Below are 23781 nucleotides of genomic sequence, written 5' to 3'. Positions count from 1 at the left end.
AGCGCACTCGGCCGGCCAGGCACTCTGCCCCGCCCTGCCGGCACACTACCCAGTGGCCAGCGTGGTCCCGTCTGGTCCCGCTTGGTCCTGGCTGGTCTCTCCGGGTCTCGTTATGGTCTCAACTGGTCTCCTTCGGCACTTATAACGTTCCGGCACAAAGAGCCGTATGGCTCTAGCTACTACATCTACGCATGCATAAACGGGAATGGTCAAAGGGGTACAGGTGGACTGGTTTTGATATTAAGGCTATAGGAAACACGGAAGGGCATTACTGTAAATGCATGATCATTATCAATTGTTATGCGCGCGGTAACGGCCCTACCTTGTGGGGTGAGTCCCAGGCTGAGACAAAAATTGCCGTTTCACTGTCGGAGGGCTGAAATATGGACGGTTGGCTCTAATTGGCGGTAAATTCCACCGGCAGGGGCGGCTACCGGGCTGATTATATTAAACGAATTTGTTCTCGTATATTGGATCGTTGCGGCCCCTCTAACAGGAGAAAAACACACATATATCACCGAGACGCGTGGGCCGGTGAGTTATATTTCATTACCTGACCGGAAAATGTTGGGGAATCTTGTTAGTGGACCACCCGATTATGCAAACAGGGCACGAAGGGGCTGAGCGAGCCCGTTCTACCTGGAGCCACGAGAGGCTACGCTCGGGTGATTCTGTTGGCGTTATTTGATGTCGATGATAACATGTTTTGCAGCATGACTGGTTACTGGCCATTTTCCTGTATATTTTATGAAGCTAAATGATAATTTGTGGCCAATGTTCAGCTCCTTTTTTGCCGATGCTATAAAAGTTTTAACGATTGTTCAGACTTAGTATGAAAGTGCCGTGTTCATAATTTATAATGACCAATAGACCGTTAAGACAGTCGAGTGATGCTCATTTTTGTTTTACTTTACGGTTTTGAGGCATCGTTTCGTGACGAATCGTGGCACTGAGGTCTCCGGTCTAGCCGTTGCCTTTACAGCCCGGTATATCAGCGATTGTGACGACTTCCATCTCTGCGACACCAGTCTCCCCGTTATCAGTCCCTGGGGGACGTGGCCAGCCGATAGCGTATGTGGCGGGTACCGATGATTGACGTATCCCTCAGGCCTGATTGACGTCTGGTCACTGTGACAGAATCATGGACACACTCAAAACAATTCTACTCTCCGTCGGCGGGTAAAACCCGTTTATTACGGGTACCCCTACTCGCAACCATATTTGACTATGCACCAGAGGGTAATTTTTACACTTCCCTCGCGGATCACCCTATCCTGTTCTGACGGATATACCCCAGCAAGCTGACCCCCCACCGTCGGGTTAACTCTTTACGTGTACCCGCAGAGAAGTGATTACTCTTCGCTCTGTTACCCACGCAGCCAATGTTTACTCTTCCCTGGGTGGTAGAATTTCAACCCGTTGCCGGCGTATAACCCGTTACTGGCGAATAACCTTACTCGCCAATATATTTAAACCACCCCTGCCGAGGGTACTTTTACCCCCTCTTGTCGGATACTTTACCCCCGTGCGCAGTCTTTACTCGGTATACACGCGGTTCTTACCCGGTCAGTACGGATATATTTCCCCGAAATACAACACGAAATATAACACATAACAGAAGCATGCGCTTTCTATTTTTCTATTCACTGCACAGTCACAGTGCACAATCATTGACGCCTTCTCGTACCATTCGTTCCCTTACTTCAGGGATCCAGTTTTTTTTTCTAGTTTTAGCGCTGCAAAAACGTAACGTAACGTAACGTAACCCTCTTAAACACTTAAACAAAGTCCCCTGTCACATATACACCACCATCAAAGCAACGTCCGTGTCTAGGCTCCCATGAAGGGCGAATAAGGGGCAGGCGATGTGGCAGTGGGCCCTGTCACATATACACCGCCATCAAAGCAACGTCCGTGGCTCCCATGAAGGGCGAATAATGGGCAGGCGATGTGGCAGTGGGGCGTGACAGGACCACGCCCTCGTCCAGTTCGACCGCAGTCAATGAAAAACCGGCGAATGAGTCGGAAACCAGGACCTCTCTCTCTCTCGCTCAGTGCTGCAGCTCGCAGGCTGGGAGAAGTTTAGTGAGCACGGCCTGGAGCGCCGTCGGAACATCCTTCTTAACGTCGGAATGTACTACGTATACCGCCAGGAAAGTGGCCGTGTTCTTGATGCCAAGGTAGTAGAGCGGCTGGCAGAACACGGAAAACGATACCGCCCACGTGAGGAGCTGGAGCTCCTCGCTCCCACTGAGGGCGGCGCAGTGCACCCCCTCCACGAAGAGGGCAGCACTACCACCCCGCCGCACGATCACGGGGTATGTATGATGTCCTTCCTCTTCTACAAAAACTGTTTCCAGTTCCTTCAGGGAGGCCACCAGACCTTCGGCGTCGTGGCCTATGCAGAGAACAGAACAATGCGCAATGTTATTCTCATCTATGCCAACACCTAGGCACAGATCACAGCATCAACTCTTACTCGTATGTTACATCGCTACTCAATCACGGGAACAGCTGTCATGTATTGTTTGCACTAAGTATAACTCACTAGATTTTGCACTGAACCAACCAAACACTATAGATGTCTCCTTTCCTGACCATGAAGTAACCGCAAAATCTGAGTCATTTCAATGTACCGAGTCTCACGAAGAGGGTATTTTTCGCCCCAGCACTTGTTTCGATACCGCAGTGAAAACTGATTGGATTGGAGGAAACTGAAGTCATTGGGGGAAGGGAAATGGAAAGCAATTCATTATTTAACCCGCGTCCCGTTGGGGGAGGGGCATTTTGCCCCCCGGTGTTTTTTCGCAAATAGCAAGAAAGCGGCAGCGCGAAGCTCCGCCAAATTTTGGGTACCTTTCCGGACATCAATTTGACACCTTCATCAAAATTTCAGGTCATAGATCACCTTAGGTCAAGAGTTATTGAGGTCAAACTGAGGTCATGTCAAAAATAGTGTCATCTTTACACGCTCACCAAAGTCAGAGTTATTAATCAATCTTTAAGTTATTTGCATGATTTTGTAAAGAAAAGACGGGCCTACAAAACTGCCATCTCGGATTTTCAAAATTTTAGTTTTCTAAAAAAAATATTTCAAAAAATGATGTTTTTTTAAAATAATGAATATTTTTTATATTTCAAAATTTTCAAAAAAAAAACGGAACATATGTGTTAGAACCCTATCTAGTGCATGTACACTGAAAATTTCAGGCCGATATCACTTTTGGTTACGAACTTATAGCTCTTAGGTGTTGACCGCCTGGTTGATCAATAGTGCAGACCCATCCAAACTTCAAATTTGGCATTTAAATGACTTCTTAGAGTATCCATGGTACAAATAAGAGTGTTAAAGAGTGTTTTAGTGACTTACGCTTGGAAAAATAACCTAAAAACATGTATCGCACAACTATGCGTAGTCATGTTACACATTTGACCTTGCGTGACCTTGAACTCATTAGACCTTGACTTCTCCTACTGAGTTTTCGCTTCCAAGTCTCAGATACACTTTCTAGACCATTACAGGTGGATTCCTGTCTGAAAGTTGACCTAAAAACATGTGTCGCATGACCATGTTTTTCATGTTTGAAAGTTGACCTTGTGTGACCTGACCTTGACCTGACCTTTGATGTGCACCACCCCTTAGGCCCTTCAGTGAGGTCGTGTGTCTGTCTAAGGGCTTCCCTGATAAAAAGAAGCATCTGGAAAGCTTCATTTCAGCAGGCGTCATAGTAAAACATAGCAAAAATGCGATATTTCACGTTTCACCTCGGTTTGACCTGACCCGTGACCTCGATTTAAAATTTATATGCTTTTGAGAGTTCACCACCAGGTCTACCCAACGCCGTTTGTCGCTTGTCGCTACGTCGCGTGGTTCTCGAGATATCTTCGGGGGCCAAAATGCCCTCCCCCTCCCCCAACGGGGGAGGGTCGCCAGATCCCAACGGGGCGCGGGTTAACCTGGCAGTTACTAGGGTTGTTGTTGCGACGGGAGGGGGCGTTAAACGCCCACGGCCGATAACAGACTCCCGAAGCAATAGGTGCAAGGGGGGAGGCAGGCGGCAAAGGAAAGCTATCAACGAGACGAGTTTATAGCACAATAACAATTTTCTTGAAAGGTCTTAGGTCATGTCAAAGAGCATGATGCGAGATGAACACTGGCGTCTCCTTAGCCGTAGAAACCAGTCTATCGGCAGCACCAATGTAACCCAAACTAGCATAATACATTGACAAATGACAGGGAAAGGTGTGATAGGCACAATCAAATGCCAAGCTCAGGTCAAAACGGGTCATGTTAAGTGTGTAAAGGCCTGCGTCACATGCTATCCTACAATTTTGTAGAATTCGATGACGAATCGATGACATCTATTTAGGAAATTTTCCTCAAGATCAGACGAAAAAAAGTTAAAAAGCGTTAACGAGTTAAAAAGGTCAAACTTGAAAGAGTTAACTTTTGATTAAAAACAACTCCTTTGATGCAGCTTGGTGTCTTAATTTCCATCTTTTAACCCTTTGTGAAAGGGGAAGCTATGAATTAATGCGACCTGTCGAATTGGACGTGAGGCGAGGAAAAAAGATGCATGCAAATTACAAATCTATCGGGCAAATTGTTCCCCGACTGTTACTGTCCCTTACCGGGTACGTTGCGAAGAACTTTTTTGAGCTCCCGTAGTGCATCAGCCTGGACGGCCTTGCCGCCCCGAGCGTCCGACTTCAGTCGCGCATACTCTTCCCATATCTGCGGAACAGTGATGAACAATGGTGATAATTATTTTAATTACTAACAGAATATGATGTTGATTGGGGTGAGGAGCACTGACAGAAAGGTTACATAAACAAAACTACCGAAAACATTCCACGCGATTTGAGAATGGACGGATAACGAATATAAAACAGGACAGGACAGAACGAGACTGACGAACAGAGAGGAACTATATAACAATGACTAGGACAAGCTTCACAGACATAGCCAATACATTACTGGAAATTAAACACCAGGCCAACTAAACCCTATTACTGGTGGGCTTTCTGAACCTGGAGTTCGTTTACTGGTGTGTGTGTGTGGGGGGGGGGGGCGATTCGGCCCCCTTAAGGTCTCTGACTAACCGGCCGATTTCGATGGGACAAACGCCATTCAATTGCCCTCATCGTGAATTATTTGATGTGCTATAAAACAATTTAAAAGTCAAAAATTTGGGTTTACAGTGGCTTTCTCCCCTAATATTTCACGATTTTCACGTTGTCACTAAAAACTCTATGATGTTGTTTTTTATCCAATTAAGATAATGTTTTAGGAGCAGCTACTTGATGAATAGGGCTATGATATATACTCCGGTTTTTATAATATTCGAAAATCAGAAGCGGTCCCAGTATATCGAAATCGTCAAGACGGCCGAAAAGTGTCCAGGAGAAATTGGCCCTGGGGACGACAATGGGCTATACGAAAGGCAAAAAAATTGGCACACGGTGCTCAATAAAAAGTCATCAAATTTCAGGAAGCTGGCTCCAGACGTTTTCTGTCAGATTTGAAAAACTACCGGCGGGGGCCGATCCCCCCCCCCCCCAGTAATAGGGTTAATGTGTATGTGCACGATTGTGCAGAAAATGGCATGCTAAAAAGGGCAAGCAGGTGCGAACAAAAACGTGACTTATGCCCATTTATGCTCAATCGTGAGGTTTCGTCGACAGAAATTCACAATGCTCTGCATTGTCTTGCAATTATTAGGTAAGATACAATATGTTCAAAGTGTCTTTCACACTTTGAACTCCCCGCTGGATAGGATGATGTTATCAAAATGCCATTTTCAGAAATTTTCAGGGCCAATCTCATTCAAACATTCAGGGGTAACGTCGAACTGGTGCAGAAGGAGGTTCTGTAAGTCACATGTCAATATCCGCTTATGAGCAATCGAGATGATTGAAGGGCCAGATTCACCCCCCCCCCCCCCCCCGCTAGCCGAGCGTGGGCAGTCAGCCATTCGAATTACACATACCTCATTTTCGTTAAAAAGCAGTGGATACTTGGCTTTCACTCCTGCGATGCTTTTTCTTGCGCGTTTGACACCGGCCAGCATCCGACGCCGGTCTGGGAGAGTTATCTTCATCGCTTCCTGCACCTGCGGAGAATCACGCCTTGTCGATAACTTGCCTTACTACTGAATACATTTTAATTTCACTTGAACAAGGAAACACCGCTTTTTATTCTCTTGAGCGTTTTAAAAAGCAGTACTTAGCGCTATTTTACTTTCATCCATATATTGCATAGATATTTTACATTATTGGAGGCCGCAAGACAAGGCACTTGACATGGACACACAAACAGTTGCCAGCCATTATCGTTGTTGCGACGATCAATCACAGACAAAAACGCAGGCACAAAGACGTGACCACAATTATGTATATGTATCAATATCAGCTACAGAAATGACCTATCGAGCATTTAAATACTGAAAAGAAGATTCAAATACGTTTCACGAGTCCAAAGCACATATATGAAATTCGAGTGCAGTGGCCAGGGTCTGCTATTCGTACTTTATACATAATTATGCACAGTGAACAGCCCAGGTAACAATTTTACGTTGTTACAAGGTACTAAGAGGGTTGAAAAAGGGTTGTCACAACGTGCCAATTTTACGTTGTCACAACGTAAAAATGCAGACGCCAGAAAACGTCATTTGAACGTAAGCCGAGTATGCAATTGAATGCCGTCGCAACGTTTCGACAACATCGTATTTACGTCGAGTGAACACTTAAATGGCGTTTGTGCAACGCTTTTATAACTAGCGTATAACCTCTCGACGACCTCATTACGAGCGAGCGCGAAGCGCGAGCGAGTTCTTCGAGGAATACTGGAAAAATCTGAGTATGAGCGGCCCGACACGGCACGGCCCCATTACGCTTTTGACGAACTTATATCTCTGCAGCCGCAGGCCCGATTCACGCGCGGTCTTCCTTGGTGGGTAGCTTCATCCCTTCTGCCTTGAATGAGACTAACCCCGGACCATATACGAGTATGCGTGATGAATGTAGCACGTGGCACGTGCAGAATGAAGGATGTTATGAACATGTTTTGTGTTATATCTCCAAAATGGCTTGGCCGTTTGTGCTCAATTTTGATGTGTGGCTAGACATCACGTGCAATATGCATGGCCCATCTGTAAATTTCAGGATTCTTACCCCGTAATGCAGAAACGGTTGAATCTATCGAGTTCCAATTTGTAGGTATTTGTAGGTTGTTTAGAGCGGCAGCGAGGAGCATAATGTAAATTAAAAGTAGCATAAATATGATAATGACAGTCTCCTCGGAAACTAAACATATTTGAGTTAATTTCGTTTTGCTATTTACATCAAACATCAAACATTTGGATATGCTGCAAAACGCTGATGGAAGATTCGGTCGTCACCACTACAGAAATTAACTCAGGTCTGAGCACCAAAAATGACAGAAATATTTGCGAAATGATTGTTGACGACGCTTCTAAGACTTTTTCCGCTTCTAATAAACGATGTATAGGAGTCGAATGACCTGGTGGGGGGGGGGGGCATCCCCGATATTCCGAAGGTGACGCCGATCACAGGATGACCAATGATGAATAATCAGGGACCAAACAACAAAGCAATTACAAAGCAATTCCTTGTTGGCTGTATGCCAGGAAATGGGGTTAAGGCTTTACACGTACACTGTAAGCCAAATTGACAAGTCTTGTGTAATATAACCAATCATCTCTTGGTATGTTTACCACCGTATACTTTTTAAACAAGCCGTTGTCTGGTGCATTGCTTGTCAGGTGACAATTACGAGTCAATAGTTACTATGCACACCAACTTCTCAGTATCCAGACCAACTCTACATTTGTTTCAACGTTTGTTTCTTAACCAGTTTTGGAAACTTGTTGCCGCATGGTTATTTAACCGGCGCCTAACTTGTACTGGTCAGCTGGTCAGCATACACATGGTCAGCTGCGCCCATGACGTCAGACTTGGCGGGCCAATCAGCGGTCGCCGCCAGCCGTTAGCGGGCCACGGCGCGGCGGTTTCGAACCAGCAGTTGTCGCGCGGCCGCCGTGCAGCCTGGAGCAGCGACGAGGGCTGTTCCAGCATTTGTGCAGTAAAAAGTGAAATCTGTGAACTGTGGTGTTCGTGCTGTGAGTGAGGCCCCCTCTGGCCTGCGGGACGCACTAATCGTGCCTATACCCGCGGTCGAGACGCCTCCATTCCCCTGCGCGCGCAATGTAAGTGGACCAGACCTGTGCATGCACATGTGAGCAGATGTTTTGCGGTCGGTGTTTTTTATATATAAATACATTTATTTGCCTTTAATTCAACTCTTTGTATTTTTAACTTAACTGATGGACATATATGGGCTGTAAAAGCTAATCTGGTTGGCGATAATGATTTATTCGAATTATCTGCGTGATCGTGCAACTGCCATGATTGTTATGCTTAATGTTAACCCGCGCCCCACTGGGGGGGGGCTATTTATAGCCCCCCCTCCCGTTTTTCTGCAATAACTTCCAAACCGCTTGACGGATCGACGCCAAACTTTCAGTACCTTCGGCTGCATCAATTTGACACCTTGTGTCAAAATTTGAACTTCGTAGCTACCATAGGTCGGCCGGAAATGACGTCAGAGTGACGTCATGTTCGTCCGATTTCGACGCAAAACATTGAACCACGGCAATCGCTCCCAAGAGCTCAGTTTTTAAGCTAGATCCAATTTCTTTGCATGAAAGGACTCAAAATCGATTGCGCTATCAAACTGCTATCTCGGATTTTCAAAATTTTGAAAATTTTGAAAATTTTATATAATAATATTCAAAAATCATATTTTTATATTTTTTTCAAAAAGTTTTTGACTTTTCGAAAAAACCGGAATATATGTGACAGAACGCATGATTATGACTAACTCTAGCAAGTTTTAGCTAAATATCTTCAAAAATGGCCAAGTTATACGCATTATTGCAAAAAATTCACAATTATCAATTTTTCAAATCAATTTTTCAGTACGTATTTGACATCGTACACCAATATAAATGGCACTATCGTGTTCCTGAGCTCAAACTGCATCCTATAGACACCTTTTTTGTTGAAAAATTTTAACTTCAAAATTTGACCTTTTTTGACCTGAAAGTGACCTGACCTAAGCTAAATTCGACCCAAAATGACCTCGAATGACACAGACGACATCAAATTCGAAATCTATGGCCTAAATGGACCATAAAACATGTGTCACGTGACCGACGCATGATATAATATTTTCGTGACCTGTGATGACCTGACCCTGACCTGAAAATCAAGGTACAAGTTTGGTACCCTCAAGGTATCTAGAGCATCTGTTCACGAGTGTGGAAACCAAAAATGAGCCTGATCTGACTTGTAAGACGGCGGCCAGAGCCCAAAATGTGAACAAGCCAAAGTGCTAATAATTTTTACTTTGACCTGACCTGTGACGTCATCGGTGACCTCGAGGTCAATGAAATTAGGTTTCGCTCGACAGTTTTTCTGGGGCTATCAGACGCCGTTTGAATTTTGACGATCGGCCCAGTAGTTTCGGAGTTAGGAGGGGGGGCTATGAATAGCCCCCCCCCAGTAGGGCGTGTTATACACAGACCCCAGTGGGGCGCGGGTTAAGGAAATATTCGTCATACGGGCATGTTATACTTCTGGCTTGATGCGGTGCACAAAACCATGTTCTTCCACATTCGCAGCAGTTCTTGCTTCAAATACTTATATGCTGACGGTGCACGATAGGTATACCTACTGGGTATACCTACCTCATGCATTTACCACATCCATTCGGAAATATGCACTCGGAATTGTCTCCAGTCAATAGTATTAATTACGTGACCGTAATAAATACTAATGATTCCAGAAACTTCCGAATGGATGTGGTGTATGCATTCATTGATTATATAACCCATCAGTATTTCGTTTCTTGTCAGCGCAAGCCTTTGAGCATGAGCAATAACTGATGCCAGTCATGGTTTTGTGCACCACTTCCAGCCAAAAAATAACCTGTCCGTATAGAAAATATTTCCTGAATCAGTATCGTGGCAATTGAAAACGAACGCGAATCGTAAGTTCTTAAGGTTATCAAGTATCAACGCAAACAAAGCGATTGTAAGGAAGAGCAAGTTCGAACAGAGCGTTAGTGCACTTACTTGTTGACAATTTGTAAGCTAGCAATGCCCAGTCAAAGGCTAGGCTAGTTCATCAACAAACCAGGGATTGGTGAACCGACAAGGAAACGACTATGCCTATCCAGAAGTTGGTAGGTCCACGAGGCCCAGACTAGTACTCAACAAGGTGACGCCTATGCGAATTGGAACCAAACTTGTAGACAAACCGTTAGTTTGTTGGCCAACAAGCCTGGGGTTGGTGAATCGACAAGGTATCGACAAGGTGACGCCTATGCGAATTGGAACCAAACTTGTAGACAAACTGTTAGTTTGGTGGCCAACAAGCCTGGGGTTGGTGAATCGACAAGGTATCGACAAAGTGACGCCTATGCGAATTGGAACCAAACTTGTAACAAGGAGCCAACTTGTAGATTTGGTTTACAGTGTACCTGGCTTTCGTTGAGAGTGCCCTTCTTCATGTCGAGTACGCACTCGTGCACCTTCATCCCGTCCACACGGGAGATGTCTGGGAGGAAGTTGGGAAGCTTCTTCGGTGTCTTCTTGCGCTGCTGAACCTCGAGGTCGTCGCATGCTTTCCTCTTATTCTTGAACTTATTGATCAGTGACTCCTTCACAAGTTTCTGTAACATGCACACCATACCAATATTTTGTTAGTAAATATACCTACAAAAAGTTGCCAGCCATTAACGCTGTTGCGACGATCAATCACAGACAAAAAAAAAAAAAAAACGCAGGCACAAAGCCGTGACTACAATTATGTACATATATGTATCACTATCAATATCAGCTACAGAAATGACCTATCGGGAATTCAAATACTGAAAAGAATATTCAAATACGTTTCTCGAGTTCAAAGCACATATGCGAAATTCGACTGCAGTGGCCAGGGTCTGCCAGTGTCAGTCACGGTATGACAGCTGCTGTATGTGTTATGACAGGTCTGAAAGCGAGCTTACTCAGTACCTACATGCTTGGCCCGGCACCAAGCCAGACTTGGTGTCATATTCCATAGATGATATTTGAGTTTATTGCTGGGCTTACAGATCTACTGGGTTGATAGTGGTGGGGGGAGGGGGCAGGCCTGGCTTGATATTTTAAGGGGATCTCAACATCTTTTGTCAATTGACTTCGGCTTGTACTCGTTCATTATACAGCAAGCAAATGAACAGAACAAACAACGGAAATAAAAGAATCAGTAGATCATTACATGTCGGTGGCTAATATATTTGCTCAGTTCGCGCACTGGACAATGGAATCGGCGACAGGAGCGTGTAACATTGGAGATTGGTGGGGACGTTGACTATGGTGAACAGTGATAACACTGAGTTGACGATGAGAGAAAGACATTTTATCACATGATTTCCAGAACTCACCAGCCGGTCCGACAGCCGCAGTCCTTTCCCGAACCCAGGGAATTGTTCTGCGACGTCAGCTGCGATAGCGTCTACGTTGTTCAGGTACCTGTTACAGAAAATCATATCAGCGAATGCATTCCGACACAATGAATGGCACAGTGAATTCAGCGTCATGTCTCATAAAACGTACAGTTTAGAATAGAGATGCAAAATGAGAGTAAGTACAGGCACCGCGTTGTGAAAAATTTCAGGCACGGCGTGCCTGAAGCGATGTCTGGCCGCGGAAAGTGTTGGGCTCAAGCTGGTCTAAGCAAGTAAACAACTTCATGAAAGTCGCTTGCGATGAAGCAAATGTATCAGACTTCGTGCCTCTTTCACACTCTTCTGCATCGAAACAATTAGGCACATCCCCTTAACCTTCTACAATGGCTCACCATTAGTGGTCCTATGTTCCCCCCAAATTGAAATGTCTAGCTCATAAGGGATGCACGATTTCCACATGGTAGCATAATGTGCAATGTGCATGCACATTTTTAGGCTCATTGAAATACATTTAGGGGTCGCAGAAAACATGCAACATCCCTGGGATATTAAGTAAAAAGGCATTTACGATGGGTATATCACTGCTTGTAGCCCCACGTACAACTTTCGTAAATAACTTTTCTAGGCTTTTCCAATACAATAGCAGGTTCATGAAATGCCAAGGAGACTAGCTGCCAGGATGCTTCGTTGCTCTTTTGTTTGTTTGTTGGGAAGCAGCGGGACGGTTGCCCCATTCCGGCAGTCCATCCAATGACTGAGGTACGAGTTTACTGTTAAAAACTATGTTGGGCTTCACAGATTATCGTTTTCATACCTGCTGCGACACGTCTTCGTGTACTGTTCATACACAGCAGCCATTATGTCTCTTCGCTCTCCTTTGCTGTGGTCACCGCCGTTTTCCATAGTCTCGCGGACGGATGGTGGAAGCGCTTTCGTGTCCAGGACGAACACCTGCCGGCTAAGAAACAATTACGTCATATACCAATGGCAAGCCACAGCAAATGGTGGGTGAAGGCTGGCGGGTGAATAGGGGGGGGGGGGTATCACTTTATACAGGAAATCTGTCACCATGTTTATTGGATTGGATATTTATAGTGTTGCAACCCAAGAACACGAATTAATATTGCATTACAAACGATACAAATCAAAAGAGTAATGCACCTGTCTTCTTGTTTTCAAATTGTACTCTTAGTCTCTTAGAGCATGAGTATGAACAATATTGAAAGAAGTCGGCTTCCCAATTGTTGTTTCCATGTTACAGCACATACCAGATGATTAGCACATATATACCTCGCACTGGTCCCGGCGTCCTTGCTGGACTCGTTGTCACTGGTCCCGCCGTCGGTGAGAGCAAGCGGGTCCTGTGCCGTTTCGCCGACGGCAGAACTCACAGAGGAAGAGCATGGCACCAAAAGGTCACTGAAAGAAACGAATAGCAATGTTGAATCTTCAATTCATGGCTATGGAAGTATACCGACTTTGTAGCAGTGGCACACCGGGGACGGTATGGTGTTTGTAATGTAATGATACCATTAATTAAATAATATAGTCATTAATTAAACAATATAACAGACAACGAAAAAACTCTCAGAAGAGAATTTCAGCCTGTCGCCAAAATGTGTGTGATAATTAGAGATACACAAAGTCCCCATACCAAAGCCCCGCACCGGCTCCGCCCCCGCTCAGACCTTGGTGTGACCCGACCACGACCCGTAACGGTGACAGTCAGGCCTGTGCACCACCAAGGCCCTGCCACCCGGCGTCTAACAGTGTGACCACATGGGCAGGGAGCCCGACACAGCCCGGCAAACACTTCATGCGAGACCCACTCTGCCCCGCCGGGCCTAAGTCCATGCCCCGCGCCAGGCCTGCGGGCTTCAACTTTGCAACTCTAGTGATAATTAACATTTCCGGATGGTAATGAAAGACAAAGGTAAATCAAAAAGGAAAATGAATATGTTAGTAGGGTCGTACAAAGGACTTACTCGATCACTGCTGAATCCTTGGAACAGGAGGGAGTTCCCAAGGCGCCAGGAGAAGCTGTCATCGTCAGGACGGGGATGGTGTCGGCCGTGCTGAGACATCTTTGGATGAATGACACTGGTGGGCTGGAGACTTGGACGGGGACAAGGCGAATCCGTCCGCCACATGGTAGGTCGTCTACTGGGTTATCGATGCGAACATACAATTCGGACTCCTTGTGGTAAAGCTCTAAGCAATAACTGCCAGACAGAGAAAACGCCTCTTTTGCGGCCGCCAAAACATCACCCTTATTCTTCACAGTCACAAGTCGGTTGATGTCGTGTTGCTGCACCACGTAGGTCAGCATGGCGATCGTGGTCCTGTAAATATTCGAATTACACATTTAGCCACAAAGTCTGTCGCGGCCAGGGTTGGGCTGGAAGCCGTGCCGAAGCCAGGACGGTAATAGGAAGCCAAAACCGAAGCCGAAACCAATGGCTTCCAAAATTATAATTTGGAAGCAAAAACCGAGGCCAGTGACATTCAGACCTGAAACGTGGGAAGCCGAAACCACAGGCTAGACTTCGAAGCCGTCTAGCTTCGGCACAGAAGGAGCACACTTCTAGCACACTGCGGCAAGGAGCCAAACACGGAGCCGGGATAAAACTAACTGCATCCACGACGCATGACTTGGAAAGACAAAGTCTGAGTGAAAAGTGAAATAACCGAAAAGAGTTAAAATCACAACGAACTTTGCGCACGCGTTTTATCAAAAAGCGGACTAAATTAGGTTTCCGTGTCTGGCTTCTGCATATTCGCGGAGGCCAGACACGGAACTCGAGGCCGAAGTCAAGGCCGAAGCCAGTAGCTTTTGAATGCTAGGAAGCTGAAGCCGGTCTGCCAGCCACCTTTTTCACGAACAACCCGGCTTCCGAAACCCGAACCCGAAACCGGCTTCCAACCTAATCCTGGTCGCGGCACACTGCGGCAGTACCTACATAGGTCCAAGTGCGCGATAAGGATATCTTTTCCCGGCATGTGACTGTAAGACCGAGCGACGAAGGAGCGAGGTCAATAGGTAAACATATCCTTACATCCGGGAAACATATCCTTACCCTGCACAAGTAGACTTGCAGAACCATAAATATTTCAATTTGGAGGTTGATTGAAGCTCCATTTGAATTTGAATGAATGAATGGTACAAAAATAGATAATATTTGTTTCGGTCTATACCAATTTCGTTGGCACAATTCATCCTTGATCTTTGCCTAAACGCATGCGACACGCAAAGACAGAGATATCTGCTTTGACAAGCACTGACAATGATAAATCAACCTGTAATGGAAAGGCAAACGGATATTTTCAAATTCCACGTGTCCATATATAGGTAAAGTACATTTTCATACGGCATCATGCAGTAAGCGCAGTTATCAACCACTGGTCATAATTTGGAGTAAATATAATATTTAAAAAATGAGTCGCCCGTAAAGTCGTCTTATCCCTGACGACAGGGTTACCAATACATAATGGCATCAGAGTTGGTCTAATATCGTTTACAACACGCTCGTTCTCTAACTCATATTTTGGCAAAAACAGCGGATTTGAGCTACGACTTTGACTTTGCATCCCTGATTTACCGCATTTTGCGGTCGTATCCCGCGCAAGTGCACGTTGCAAAATGCAAGCATAATCACTGAAAGTGGATGCTCCCAATGTAAAGATATAAATGTTCATCACACTTACCTATCGTTCTACAGCATCCCGTAGCCGGGTATCAGCCTCCGAGGAACGGCATAGTGGTGGTCATTGATCCAGTACGTGCCGAGGGGCTGGGGATCAACGAGACTCGCACAGTCGAATACATCATATTGATCTGTTCCAGAAATGATAAAAGCTCCCAAGGATGTGTCATAAATGGCCACCTGGTGCTGCACCAGGAATTGTTTGTCCGACTCAACGCTGCTTGGATGTTTGCAAATGCAGATAATCACAGCGACACCAGTGTGCAGCAGCAGAGCTTCACCCGCGCAGTACTTCTCGCCGTTTATTAGCGCCTTTTTGAAAAGCTGTGCCCCTCTCGTCAATGCAGCAGCCGCTTCCGGAACCTCTCCCCTGAAAGCTTGCCCGCCGCTCATACGACCGCGTAGTTCCATTGCATCTGCGACACTCTTCAGCTGATAACGAGTTGCGATGCTCTTGCATATATTTTTACGATTGCGCGAGTTTGCCACAGACCGCTTCAAGGTTTGATGTTTGGCTTCGTATCTCATGCTCCATAGATACCTCAATGGGCCATGTCTCCTCGTTTGATCGGCATAGTGTAAGAGGAAATGATGCTTCGGCGTCAGTTTGAACTCCGGAAAGCATGCGAGAAGGTCTGTCAAAAACTTTTCCACCATCCCTTGCAGGATATCCAAGTCTTGCAGTGACACCGTGAAGACAGTGAGTAGGAGCATGATTTTGATTAACTGCACGAGCAGGGAGTACATCTTGCTCCCAGACACAGCCGATGAGAGAACACCTGCACTCAGGAGAATCAATGGCAAAAGCCTCAGAAGACACCAAGCCTCACTCGCCTGCTGCTTCACAGTTATACCCTTTCCATCACGGCGTAACGGGGCGGGATGATTTGTGTCCACCTGACTGTATGGGAATGACCTGATAGCTCTGTTCACATCGTTCAGAGACAAATCACCGCGAGAGCTCAAACCACCGCACACCAGAGCAATGGTGGACGGCACAACGCCCTCTAGAAGATCATGCATCACATCAGGGGGTATCGACGTCATCGGGTGAAAGCCCGTCAATGAGCTGAACGGACACGTGCTTCGGATGCCGTACGCTTTCGAGAGTGATTCACCGAAACCTTCTTCAAGCAAAAGCTTCACTTTGGAGTCATAATCTTCTTTGGAACGGAGGTCAAACTCTTCCAGCTTCGTCTTTGTTCGTATCTCATCTGCCGTTCCATGACAGTGTCGGCAAATCATTGCACCCCCACTGAAGCACTGTGAAAAGCCCGCCACACTGTGTACGCCCAGATTGTCACCGATCAACACTGCAACGTGTGCAGTAAAATGCGAGCCACCACGAATGTTTGCCACAAAACCGCTTGATTCAAGCTCTTTAAGTTCGGTGATGAGTGGGTCGAGCAGTGTTGCCCATGAATGTGTTGCCAGCAGTGCCTCTCGAAAGACTACCGAAAGGATGATTTTGTTGCGAAGTGCGCTGTTCTTAAGACTGTTCACTGAAAAATAAACAACGCCCACTTTCTGGTTCTTTGCTCTGCTGCCCAAGGGGTTGCCTACTTGAAAACTGTCATAGTAGACTGAAAGAAGCAAACGACCTTCGCTGTTATTATTGTTATGGACGTATCCATCCTGAAGGCCACCAAGTATCCCATCTGGTGATGCAGTTGCATCTTCGCAAGCATTCACTTGCTCGCAGAGTTGTTTAAGCTGAGGTGTAACTGGCAAGTATTGGAGCGTTTCATCTTTCCCATGTTCGTCTGTGCCCAATGTCACAGATACAGGATCAACCGTTTCAAACTCCTTGACAGCTGTGCGTTCTAGGTGGTCGCTACCCTGTAACTTGCTCAGCTCATTCAGAGTCTTGAGTTTATGATAATATTCTTCAAGATGGCAGCATGGTGCCTCCCCACATAAGCTCAGACACTCTTGGATGACTTCTTTCGAAAAGTCCTCAATGAACTCCAGCACAGCATGGCAGCTATTTTCGGTCACATTTTGGGCGCGGAGTTTGATTATGAGTCCTAACAGTTGTTTTCTCACATCGTGAGCACCAGGGTCGTCTTCAACCTTGTCACCAGAGTCAGAATCAATCTCGACACCAGTTTCTTGTTGATTTTGAGACGAAGATGTCTCTGGAGCATTTGAAGCACAACCAGCAGCTTCAACCGGAGAACACTTTCTAGACAAAACATGATCTTTCCAATACCGAACAGTGGTGAACTTCTTGCGACACATCGGGCAATCCACGTGAAAATAAGGGTCTGATCCATGTCGTCGCAAATGCAGGCAAAACTCTCTCAAGTCTGTGTCAGTGTGGTGACACAAAGAACATGATAGCTTCACATTCATCTGAAACCAATAAGTGCAAAAACATTCTGAGCCAATTGTAAATTCGCCTAACCAAGCATACAGAATTAGCAACACCAAGGAAAGGATCATTAAACGAAGGAAATGAATTTCGTTCGTTATGATCCTTTCGATCATAAGGGCACAACCCCAAATAATATTCAATAAAATATGAACTACGGGGTCTTCTGCCTACAGTCATGTGGGCAAACGCACCAGTGATGTCATTTATAGAATTTAGTGAAAATGGTACCAGTCACCACTCAAACCCAGGGCGGTGACCCCACGGCGAAACAGCTTCAGCGCCAGTACCATGAACAGCTGGAACGCTTTACCTGCCGAAGTTGTGTCCGCTGACTCGCTCGACATTCTAGGCGCGACTTGACCGCCATTGGAGGAACCTGATATTTAACATACCACAGACCTAGAGCCCTGATTGTTCATTGTCCTTGAGCATTCTGTCATTGTCAACATTTGGACAGTCCTTGAACTGTCCAAATATTCCTCAAATTTTGATGTATTACAAAGTGAATAGTTGTTGCTACAAACAACCAAAAATCTAGTGATATAAATTATTCCCCGCTTCATTTATAGCTTGGTTTGTGAAAAATTTATGTTTGAAGTTGTGAGCAGACTTGTGCCAAGATCCCAAAAAGATCCGAGATCCAGGATCCGCTGGATCCAAGATTTGGGATCTTGGTGGTTCCTGGATCCAGAATTTCAGATTTTGTCGAGGGATCCTGGGGATCTTGGATCCAGCATTTCAGATTTTGTTGAGGGATCCTGGGGATCTTGGATCCAGCACTTCAGATTTGTCAAGGGATCCTGGAGATTCTAGATCCTGCAGTCTGCACTTCAGATTTTGTCGAGGGATCCTGAATCCTGAATTTTCAATTTGTCGAGGGATCCTGGGGATCTTGGATCCTGCATTTTCAATTTGGCGAGGGATCCTGGGGATCTTGGATCCTGCATTTTCAATTTGTCGAGGGATCTTGTGGATCTTGGGTCCTGAATCAACCTTAATTTGTTTGGAGGGTTTGCATTATGACTCCTCAGTTGAAGGTTTAGGTGATATTTGGCATTGGATGCTATATTCTAAGTTGCAATTGGATGTTAGATTATGTGCATACACCCTCACATGTACCTTGATGGTACATGTTGTTACTTCAGTGTTAACTACTTACTGCCAAGCACTTAGTAGTGAGTATACTGAATGAAGTGTCAGCAGTACCATCCAAATATTGAGATAGTATTATTGAGAGTGAGTGACTGAGTTCTAACTCATGAGGTTGGTTGTGGGATTGATAACCAATAGCCTGGCACTGGCTACCTACTGAATATGTTATGACTGAATGATCATGAATGATTTAAGATCTATTTTGCTTTGCAAATAGCAATAAGAGAAGCCACAATGTAGGAAATATCATAAGCAAGGACTGTTCATCTTGTTGTTCTGATGATCATGGATGCTACATTTTACTAGGATCATTGTTCATTATGTCATTTGGCTATTATGCTCAATGAACCTAAAATTTACTCTGGTTTTTATCATTAGGCTTGGGCCTCAGATTCAACTTTTGATCTACCATATGAGCATATGACATTACACTTGAACAATTAACAATTAAGAACTCACTCAGATGACAAGTCCTCAGATCTAGAGTTCTCAAAGGCCATAGTTTACTCACAAGTCATAGCTGAACTAACCTCTGTGATTCTATGAAGTGTTGACTGACGAAAGACTGATGAAGAACTTTCATGCTAAGTATAATGTTTCAATTTTCCAACAAAATATTTTCTCGAAAAAATAGCATTCTGCCCAAAACCCCAAAAAAGTTAATGTATGCCTCTCACATGGCAGCCCTGTGACCATGAGAAGTCCTGTGATCATGGACGAAGGTATTTCTTTATCAAGGCAATGCATAATTTCGTCGATCGTTAAACTGTAGATTAATGTTAAACTGTAGATTAATTTTAATCGTCGATTGACATTAAAATAGGCTTGGTCAAGTTGTATTACTAGTTATCAGTGATAACTAGCACGGGGTGATAACTTATCACCCCGTGCTCTGTTTGAGACTGGAATAAACCATCGGCGATTGGCGAAATATACTGATTCCACGGGTCAATAAATTCCTCCGTTCATGATCTTATTACCAAATTTACTTACCAAATTTTAGTCACAGCAAGGCAATAGAATACCAGCAAGGCAATAGAGTCACAGGGCTGACATTAGGGGCGTACGCGGCGCATCAACAGGAAGGTACTGGAAAGTATAAAGTGCAGGGAAAATTGCCACCCGAAAGTAAACATAGGCAAGGTCACCACCAGGGTATATTGAGAGACGGTCACCACCGCCGTGCACCAACCTCCGATTGTAAAATGTCAAGGCCATCTATAGCATAGGCTATGTATTATCACAAAGTCGAGGTGGGTATTAATATGACGTCACAGGTACAAGGGGTCTAACGCAAGGTGTGGTAGTCCGAAGAGATGGGTAATCCAACAGGCATACCAATCAGTACACGGTACTCCAATGACGTCCTTGATTTTAGTCTTATAAGTTTATGGCAAAGTATTATAAAGCAAATATTTTCTTTGCGTCCATGCCATTTTCGAGGAGTGACTTTTGTTTACAGTGCCAACATCACAGCTGCTGATTGAAGGTTATATACATCAGCTGAATTTAGCATGCAGCGATTGAATTATTGGCTCCAGTTTTGCTTTCAGAGATTAAAATCATTTAGTATTCAACAACAATAGATCTAGAAGCTTTTTGTTGTGTAATGACTAGCAAACTTCATTGCAGGTTTTGTCTGGAAGCGTGCCAGGTGAGGGAAAAAGGAAGGAACACCCTATATATGAAAAGCAACATATTGTTTAGCCTCATTAGGACCAAGGAAGACCATCCATTCCAATCCTTCATAGGACAGGCAGAGGCAGGTGCTGCGAGTCTGGCATTTTGGTGATTGTCAAATCATGTTCCTTTCCTTAAAATAGCTTCTGATTTTGTTGAGGCATAATATTAACAATGTGAGTTTAACTTTATGCCCACAGGCTTTTGGAGCCTGCTGCACAACCTGATTATGCTAGATTTAACTTGAATCGTATCAGCATAGACAGATACTTAACAAAACATGCCACAAGTAAACAGATGGTAATAAGGAACTGCCATAATAATTTCTGACCTGTCATGTAATAACAATTGACAAGGCCCACCACATCCAAACAGTTATCAGTTCAATGATAAAAAGGGAGACCAGAATAAATAGTCATGCTTCTTTACATCAATGATTGACTTCATCACCTCTAAGGCTAGTTTTTGTGCAAAATCCAAGGAATTTTGGTTCCTTAAGTTTTGACATACCAACATAGACATATACTTACCAAAACATTCCACAAGGAAACAGATGAAATAAGAAATGAGCCTAAGTCACCATCAATTTTTTAGCTGTCATGTAATGACAATGGACAGGGTCCACCACAACCAGACAGTTATCAGTTTGGTAATAAAAAAGTGGAGCAGGACAGATTCATGCTAGTCATCATCATTCATCTATGATTGATTTTATCACCTTCAAGGCTTGATTTTGTGCAAAATGCAAGGTATTTTGGTTTTTCTGAAGTCTTGATGTTGCGTGGGATCCAGGGGATCTTGGATCTTAAGGTTCTGACTTTGCGTGGGATCCAGAGGATCTTGGATCCTAAATTTTGTTTCGCGCAAGATCCAGGTATTCTGATTTTGCATGGGATCCAGGGGATCTTGGATCTTAAAATTTCCCATTTTGCGTGGGATCCAGGATATCTTGGATCCTGAAATTCTGATTTTGCATGGGATCCAGGGGATCTTGGATCCTAAAATTCTAGTTTTTGTGTGGAATCCAGGGGATCTTGGATCCTTAAATTCTGACTTTGCATGGGATCCAGGCCCCAGGGGGATCTTGGATCCTAAAATTCTGATTTTGTGTGGGATCCAGTGACCAGTGGATCTTGGATCCTGATTTTTGGCCCAGGCACAAGTCTGGTTGTGAGTAACAAACATTTTCACAGAAAATCTGCTTATTTCAGTTGCATTCATTTCAATTTTAGGTGCGTGAGTTATAAGTTCCTACTGTGTCTGTGAGTGAATCTTTCAACTTCCATGCCGGGTTCAAAGACTACTGTGTCTTTGAGTGAATATTTGAACTTTCATGCCAGGTTCAAAGACAGACGAATGTTTATTGCAAATTAATGCAAAGGCGTAGGAACGTTGGAGCTCTATATACTCTGGGAACTTCACGCCTGATGGCTATGCGCCTTAACCCACAAAGAAGAAGATGGGAACTTCACGAATAGCTACCTAGTGGACAGTCATCTGCTAGCTTTGGCGTTGACTACTAAAAAAAATTGATCTTTTTATCCGAGGTAGTGTACACTGAGACAGTGAGAAGCGTTTGTCACTGTCCGCCAACTCACAGCCCAGCCCAGTCGAGTCGAGTCTATAAACTGAGCCCAGTCCAGTCGGGGTTCGTTGAATATCACTATATATGTTGCCCCAAGCATACCCGTTTGAAACATTATGCTATTTCAGTTTTACTTGATATTCACTTAGCCGCTATTATTATGCATCTTACTGAACAGGGCCACCGGCCAAGACCATTGGGCTACTTTCGTGAACACAAATCATTACTCCCTTACATAGGCATAGGAACAGGGAGGGCAGAGCAGCAATGGCCCCTAACATTTAGGCCAAAAATTTCCTAAAATTTACATTTCTTCAAAACCAAATGCAGTGATTGATTCCTCAGGTTGAGATGAGTCCAAAAATGCAGAGAAAGTTGGTGTGCGTGTTGGGTGGGTGGGTTGAACTTGGGTTCACCTTAAAATAAGACCCAAAGTTTCGCTGAAACTGTTCGCCCCCCCCCCAACTTTTGTGATGTTCCTACGCCTCTGCTTCTTTATTTTTCAAATTGTTGATAAAAGACGTGCAGAGCATGCTTTTCAAAAATGGCCTTATCCATCTAGGAAAAATATTAACTGTGATTTCTTTATGCTAAGATTGTGTACAAAAACTTACATTGAAATCAAGGAGAAGGTAAATCACAAAAAAAACTTAATCATTCATTGTGAATAATTTATTGAAAGGCGAATATTTGGTTGGAGAGCAAAATTATTCAGCAGAAAATGGTCAAATTCCAAACACTGAAGACTTTGGATTTGAATAGCATGTATCACTTGCACTTCCATGTCCCCCTCAACCAGGTGCAAAATATCTTAAATGGGTGACAAGTTGTGGTAACACTGAAATACCTTGCACAAAAAATGAATGGTTGCCAGCAAGTAGCACAAGCATAAAATGTAGGTAGGTACGTACCTACCAAACATGTGCAAGTAACTGCAAGTAACTAACATAAGCTCAGTATTAGATAGCTGATAAAATGCATCCCACCCACACAAATAAATATTTCATCATAATCATATTGGTCCCATCACAATGCATGATTACTCACCGTCTTCAGATAAAAGCCGAGCACTGTAGCGTCAGCAGACGCAGCGGACCCAACACTCCCAAGGCACCGCGCGCGGTAATATGGCGACCGTTGTGCCCGACCGTTGGCGTTACTCGGCCGCAAATCTTCCACGTCAGGGTACTGTACCCGGCATCCAAGAGTACCCTAACATCCGGGAACATCCGGGACTTTTAGTCCCGCGGATGTTCGGCGGCGGGTACAGATAACGGGCCAGGCGGATACTTCCTGCAAATATGTGAGTGTATCCCGTGTCGGCGGGTAATGGTGACGCCCAATGCGTGTACTGTTCACTCTCCGATCGCGAGTCATTTCTTAACCCGCTTGTCGCTGATTACAACAACGCATTCGAAGGGTCTTTCATTGCAAAAAGCGGGTAGTATGAATAATAGTCGAGTGTTTTACCTGATACTTTCCCAACCCGCAAGTATCAACCCGGTTACAAAGAGTGAACACGTGTGGCACCACTCCTATGGCACGGATTCACCCACCAACGGCGAGTCGACTTGTTTTCAGTGCAGGCCGACAGGGCCGTGATTTTCCCGGCTGCCATCGAGCAGCGTTAGGCCTAAGGTGGTCTGTATGGACGGCAGCTCATATGCTAATTTCATTGCATATTTCATCAGCCTTCTTTGGCAATTTGTTTTCTGACTGGTTCACTTCCCTTTCCTCACTAGGAAAACGA

General features: G+C 44.8%; 2 protein-coding genes across 10 annotated transcripts in view; one reads left to right on the top strand and one right to left on the bottom strand.

The window, feature by feature from the left end:
* The window catches only part of LOC122369201 (discoidin domain-containing receptor 2-like), a 53219-nt gene that overhangs the window by 9274 nt on the left and 20164 nt on the right, over positions 1–23781 (top strand). The window lies entirely within an intron of this gene.
* Positions 1765–23606, bottom strand: LOC122369204. 9 transcript variants are annotated; one of them, XM_043343742.1, is made up of 9 exons: positions 15239–19275; positions 13519–13875; positions 12824–12952; positions 12348–12491; positions 11510–11597; positions 10565–10756; positions 5991–6113; positions 4633–4735; positions 1765–2398 (listed from the first exon to the last, which is right to left on the bottom strand). In XM_043343742.1, exons 2-9 carry the CDS (start codon positions 13860–13862, stop codon positions 2052–2054), a joined length of 1470 nt encoding a protein of 489 aa, XP_043199677.1. In that variant the 5' UTR covers positions 13863–13875; positions 15239–19275; the 3' UTR covers positions 1765–2051. The 9 variants fall into 9 exon arrangements, 7 of the variants coding, with proteins under 7 accessions (XP_043199677.1, XP_043199682.1, XP_043199678.1 ...); XM_043343747.1 differs by lacking the exons at positions 13519–13875; positions 15239–19275 and adding an exon at positions 23588–23606; XM_043343743.1 differs by lacking the exons at positions 13519–13875; positions 15239–19275 and adding an exon at positions 23079–23556.

This window comes from Amphibalanus amphitrite, unplaced genomic scaffold (assembly GCF_019059575.1).
Source record: "Amphibalanus amphitrite isolate SeventyFive unplaced genomic scaffold, NRLGWU_Aamphi_draft 001015F_arrow, whole genome shotgun sequence".
NCBI lineage: Eukaryota > Metazoa > Arthropoda > Thecostraca > Balanomorpha > Balanidae > Amphibalanus > Amphibalanus amphitrite.
The sequence above is the reverse complement of the archived record's forward strand: the minus strand, read 5'-3'. Positions and strand labels throughout refer to the sequence as shown.